General features: G+C 41.2%; 1 protein-coding gene across 1 annotated transcript in view; it reads right to left on the bottom strand.

Moving 5' to 3' along the window:
• pard3ba (par-3 family cell polarity regulator beta a) overlaps window positions 1-6341 on the bottom strand; it is a 144103-nt gene that overhangs the window by 114377 nt on the left and 23385 nt on the right. Inside the window, exon 3 of the mRNA XM_017308921.1 lies at window positions 4049-4226. Coding sequence (XP_017164410.1) covers window positions 4049-4226 — 178 coding nt within the window. The remainder of the gene's footprint in view (window positions 1-4048; window positions 4227-6341) is intronic.

The following is a 6341-nucleotide window of genomic DNA, read 5'->3' as shown; positions in this document are numbered from 1 at the left end:
AGGATTTGAAGGTGTTACAATATAGCACATCGAAGATATTCAAAAATAAATGCAATTTGGGAAGTTAAAATAAGGCGCAATGCTAATTGACAAACTATTGGCTGGCATTTTTAAAGCAATCAATTCAGAAGTGCCACTTATTGTCTTTGACACCGATTGTACCCCCAACAGCAAAGAAAATAGAYGTTARYTTCTGCAGTAATGCTAAGACCAGTCTCCCCTGTATACTGAGGTATATTTGGTGTTTGAACTATAAAATAGGCAGTCATGAGTATTTTTAGAAAGGATTAAATAAACACAGATTATGGGCTTTTCACAGGTGGTTGTGGTCCCCATGAATRCCAGGGGTTCGCTGTATTTTAGTTATATTTTAAATGTGCTTCACTGTTATTACAGCTGCAGGTCTTTTGGAATATTTTTYTACCAGCATTGCACATCTGTAGTCTTGATTTTCCCCGATTCGGTTTGGTGAAATGTTTCAGACTAGGATGGATTTGAGTAGATTAAATAGTGCTTAGTTGAAACCGGGGTTGTTTTTATTTTATTAAATAAGACCAAAATACTTTGAAATACATTGTGGTAACATGACAAATTTGGGTGTTTAATTCTGAAACTTTCATAGTTTTTCACACTGAAGGTTGGTTTTCTTTTACAATCTTACTTCTTAATTAGAAAAAGAAAACTAAACTTGGTGGAATACAAGCTTCATATTTTCTTGTTTTTAAAATTCAAATGAAGAAACGTGTGAAATCCTCCAGGCTACAAGTTTCTCTACAATATTYTTTCTGTGCCCACACACTCTATTGACAGTTTTGGGTGGTAATGGCTGTTTAACTTCGAAGCTCAATCTTTTGTCGTCTCATCCAAATGCGTGTGTGTGTGCGTGTGTTGTGCACCCACGCATGCATGTCGTCATGACAAAAGCARCTTTTATTGCGTCAGTCTGGCTCTGTTGGAGGGGCGTCACAGGGTCACATCATAACTGAATTAGTCAAGGTTCAAYGGGGCTGAAGAGCAGGTTGGGGAGGGGGGTGCAGGAAGAGGTCCCAGTGGGTTAAAGACTGGGTGTGTGTGGTTGGCGCGACTGGGTTCGGTCCATTCATGCTTGGCTGGATCTTGGTTATGCTAACAGGCTACAGCGATAATCTAGTTAGAGCTAGCGAGGCAGGGGCGCTGGGTATGGGTTCGATGGGGGTCAAGGTCGAAGGGTATGGGTGCTGGGTTGGATGGCAGGTGGTGGAAGCTGAATAGTGAAGTGGGGGTGCAGTTTYTGGGTGGAAAAGAGGCAGATGATGGGGCATGAGGGGACAGTGGGCACACGGTGAGGAGTGGCAAAAGGGCAGCTGTGTGTGTGGCTTTACCACAGCTCACTGAGGTCAACAGATGGACTGAGGTGAACAGAAAGGCTTCAAAAACGATCAGATAGCCTTTTATTAAATCAGAACCAGGCTTATCTAATCGTTTTTCCCTTCTCACTTGAGTTCATTTGCTCTTCAGTAACATCTATGGTTTACAATGAGAGCTGTGGTCATTGTTGTACGTCTGAAGTAGCAGAAAAAGTGGCAGCTCTGTTCATATAAACTGAAGAACGTCAAAGAACTACAGTAAAGCAGAATCCTGRAYGTATTCAAATGATGGACTTTATATCATGGCCTTATTTATTTAAAAATCGCTTCCAACCAAGGAACTACTTGGAATCCCTGAAAACTAAAGCTGTTGCCCCTGCAASTCTACAACGGATAGTCAGAAGGAAATAAACGGATGAAAAAGTAATTTGCAACAGCTCAACTTTGGGAGATTCCCTAATGAGAATCTGGATGAGTCACTACCAGATAAATTAAATCTAGCTAGAGAAACAAAAAATGTAACTAATGACACGAGGAAATACGTTTTACTTRGAGGTTTACAAAAAACAACAACAGCGAAGTGATGCCACAGAGCAAAACAAAGCGTGAGTGAAAGTCTACAATTCTACCAATGCAATTTAGTTTGATAAAAATCTAAAATTTGACACCTTTTTTGTCATGTTAACTGTGTAACAAAGCTTAGAGACGACATTTGAAAGTGTGGATAAGCCTGACRTGTTCGTGTTGCAAAGAAAAAGCAACACAAAAACAACGGCACGAGCAGCAAAGTTCTGATTATGGCTCATTATGCATAAAAAAATGACTTCTGATCTCAGCGACATCAAAAGATCTGGATGTGTGTGCAAAGAAAACAATCAGGTGGAAGACTGCAAAAAGCCCTTTGATGATGAAAGACAGAAAAACTCCTTAAAACAACCTCCAGGTGTTAGCCAGGTTTTAATATAATAATAATAGGTTTTACTAGTTATTCAGACCTAAAATTTAATTAAATTAATTACCTTCCCAAACTTCTGCAGACATCAYAGGAGTCCCAAATATGGTGCMATGTCTCTAACAAGAACTCAAAGAGGAAGTTTTTTTTTTCTCTCCAGAATTAGTGTCCTGTTATTACCTCAGTAATTCTATAWCTTTTTTCCAATTATATTTAAGAATATCTCCATTCACCAGCTACCCAATTAGGCACACCTGTTCAATTTATAWGCAGCACTGTTCAATTAATTATGCCAATATTATGTCTCGGCAGTTAATTAGCATCWCAAAAGCYCAAATAATTCCTGAACTATGACCCCAAATCCCAAAGTTGAAGAGGAAATTTYATGGATACAGAAGGGGAGGAAATTCAAACAATCTCTTCCATTGATAATAGAGCAAGGATCATACCCCAGACTCCATTGTATTGTTATGTGGTGAAAAATGCCTTGCTGATKTCAGAAGTCAGAAGAGAATGGGTATGCTGGTTTCAAATGACAGAAAAATAACTCAAATAGAAACTCGTTAGAACCAAACTATGTCAAACACCATCTCTGAAACCACAACACGACAAATCAAACATGGACTGATCTAATGACTCTTGATTTCAGCTGCAACATTCAGTTGCCTCTTAAAAATGAGATCCCTGGGCGCCGCGTGGCTCTGTGGTAGAGCAGACTCACTGCATGGAGGCTACAGTTCTCAGTGCATTTGATTCATGGCCTCTGGCCATTTACTGCATATTGTTCCCTTCTCTGTCTGATCTGATCTTCTTCCTGTCCAGCTACAAATTAAAAAAGCCTCTAGAGCCCAAGAAACCTTTAAAAAAAAACATTTGAGTCAAAATTTGGTGCAAACAATATTTAAAGCATGGATTCATCCCTCTATCACTAAATAGTGTCAACCACTTAGTGAAATGTGGGAATGCTGCTCCACAATCTCAATCTAGAAGAGGATGTTTGAGATGTCGCAAAAGGAATCCAATTAGTACTAGGAAGATGCACCTAATAAAGTGGCCAGTGAGTGTGAAAGGGAAAAAAAAATCACTAGGGTGTTAACATTTATCACATCTAAAAGTCAAGTACATTAAACAGCATAGATTTGTGCAAAGTGGGGTTCTGTTGAGAGGTTATGACCAGTAAATATCTTACCTTAATCAGTAGATTAATTTTCAAATGAGCTGGGCAGAGACCAAAGCCAATTTCTACAGWCTTAAGTTATTACACGTTGAAACAAATGTCAATGTTGTCACATTTGCTAAAGATCGGTATTGAAATAGCATTCTGTGCTCATCAAGCTWAAAAAATAAGTATATTTTTCCTTCAATTTACTTCCAAAGCTCTAAAAAAATGGTATAGAACTCGCTTCTATTCTCACTAGCTAACGCATAAAAGCTGAACCCTGTTCTGTTCGTGCTTCTCAGCTTCAGCAATGTGTGAAAGCAGGAGCAAACTAAGGAGGGAAAAAAAAAGCTGAGTGAGGATCATAGGAGAGAAGGCTGCGTCAACACTGCATCTGTTTTCACACACAATTGAGTTACAGGCAATAAATTCTCTCTTTTCACAGCTTGTACAGCTGAAATGTATTAAGTCACGCACCCACACATGCACACACTTCACCARAACACACTTTCTCACATTCATACGACACCTGAAGGTGTCGATTGGGATTAGCTTTGGTTCTTTGGGTGTTTTTAAGAAAATGCGACGTACTGGCTTTGAGGACGGCCTCGTTGACCTCGATCTCCCCTCTGCTCAGATCCTCGTACTCCAGGTGGGGGAAGTACTGCATGGCTTCAGGACTTGCGCCGTCGCTGGAGTAGCCATTGGAGATGGAGTCTCTGGGGCTTTCCGTACCGCTGCGCTGGTCATCATCGAACACGGCCACCAGCTGGAAGAGACACAAACCATCAATTGTACGATGTAGAATTGTGGTTGCAAAMTGAAGTGAGCCAATGGTGAAGACAAACGTCGTCCAACCAACTGGTGATAAATTTGCACTTGGCAGCTAGCTAGCGGTAGCTTGAACCACCTGGAGTCACAAAACGTAAGGCTTTAATTTTAGATACATGAATTAAAGACCAAGAATAAAGACATCCTGAGTTTACATTTATAAATGAATAAAATAAGGATCTGGTTCTTGCCAACTAAAGAAGCTGGAAATGCACAGCCTGATTATGTAGCATCATCAAAGAGCCATAAACACTGTGAGGCCTTCGTGTCATATATCTTGCCAGCAACAACAATGCAACCTGCTTCACTCTGCCAAATCTGCCAATGTGACAACATAAATGCGTGAGAAAAGCAAACAGAGCAGAATTCACAGCTCAACTCCCTCCAGAAGAAGTTTCTGCAGAAAGTTTGTGAACAAAGAAGAAAATCTGACCAGAGATCCTGCAGATGGGGCGGGTCAGAGGAATTAACGTGTGCCGAGGTGTGTACCTATGAAATTAGCAGCCGAATGAGATCTGACRAGAGAATGAGAAGCTGTCAAACACAATGACACGGCCGCCGCCATGAGATGACAGGAAGAGACGGGATGGGCTAAGCGGAGCGGGGGATGGAGGGCAGGAGAACGACAAACCAGCCTAATTGAGAGGGGGACACGATGGCAGGCCGAGGAAATGTTTGTGTGCGYTTGCTGCGGCTACATGCTTTGATAAATAAGCGCGYGGCGGCGTGACGCTCTCATTAGCCAAGCCCGGCGACRGAAATGACCACTTAATGAAATGCAATAACCCAAGTGGAACAAGGGATGAAAATGAAACAACAGAAGAGCTGAGCGCGTCAACAGACCCTTTTCACATGACGTCGCACAACTTCCATTCTGACTCGATGCAGTGCATCTTTATCTCTGGAGGATGTTTACGCTCCGGAGGATGCGTAAACATGGAGGTATGAAGGTACGCGTTTTTGTCTTCTCTAGCCATTAGTTGTAGCAATAGTAATTTGTTAGCTCGCCCTAGTACTTTAACTTTTCAAAAGGCTGCAGTTTTATTTTTATAACTGCAGGCTGCGTTTTATTGCACTCSGCTTGTTGCCCAGACAGGGGCACATTAAGCACGTTCCGTTTTTTTGTTGTTTTTTGCGCATGTTTTTTCGATCACACACTTAACGGTGATTACTTACAAGGAGTAATCGTTGTTATGAAAACTGTATTTGGGAGCAGATTTTTTGAGTTCCAAAAGGGAAAAAAGTGACACTTCCCTGTCGAATCTTCAAAATAAAACTAAATAAATCAAAAATCTACTTTCTTTATTACATTTCTTTAATGTAATAAAAGAAATGGAAGTTAAAGCACCATGAACAACAGAGTAGTCACGTGGTGCACCATTCCCTCCAGGATGCACCGAAGGGAAAATAAAAATTTAATCATGAATGCTCATTATGTATACACTCAGTCATTTTGATMGTAGGCAAATATAGCTAATCTAGACTCTTAAAGCCTGTGTTACCTTCATTATAAGCCTTATGTAAGGCTATCTAACACTTAAATACGGTTGTTCTTAACCTTACCTTTCATTATATCCTTAAGGTAATGAGTATCCGTGAATTTTTCAGTTTACAGAGRCAAAATTACCCCGGAAGTAAAGATACACTGCTTCAAGTCATAACGGCCCTTGTCTGATGTAACTGTGAAAARGGTCTCAAACTATGGCAGTCGTGTGTGTGTGAGTGTMAACGGTGGGCGCCATCCATCACGGCGCTATGCCACCTCCCACCTAAAACCTCTCGTGATTCAATATCCTTTCGACACCTGGCCAGCGCCGCACACCGAAGATTCGTCAGCTGTATTCATGTGTATACGCCAGAWGAGGAATTGAGAGACAGGCGGATGCAAAGGAGAGAGAAAAACGGAGTGCCAGGAAAACAATCTGATTGTGCCAGTTGATGGATGCATCTTGAGCCTTCGCTCCTCTTTATCTGCCTTCCTCTTTCTCTGCTTATCTCGCTCCCTTCCCGAGCCTCCGTCTCCTTCTCCAAACTTACTGACGGCATCAATCAA

The sequence above is a fragment of the Poecilia reticulata genome, linkage group LG2 (assembly GCF_000633615.1).
Source record: "Poecilia reticulata strain Guanapo linkage group LG2, Guppy_female_1.0+MT, whole genome shotgun sequence".
NCBI classification, from domain to species: domain Eukaryota; kingdom Metazoa; phylum Chordata; class Actinopteri; order Cyprinodontiformes; family Poeciliidae; genus Poecilia; species Poecilia reticulata.
The sequence above is the reverse complement of the archived record's forward strand: the minus strand, read 5'-3'. Positions and strand labels throughout refer to the sequence as shown.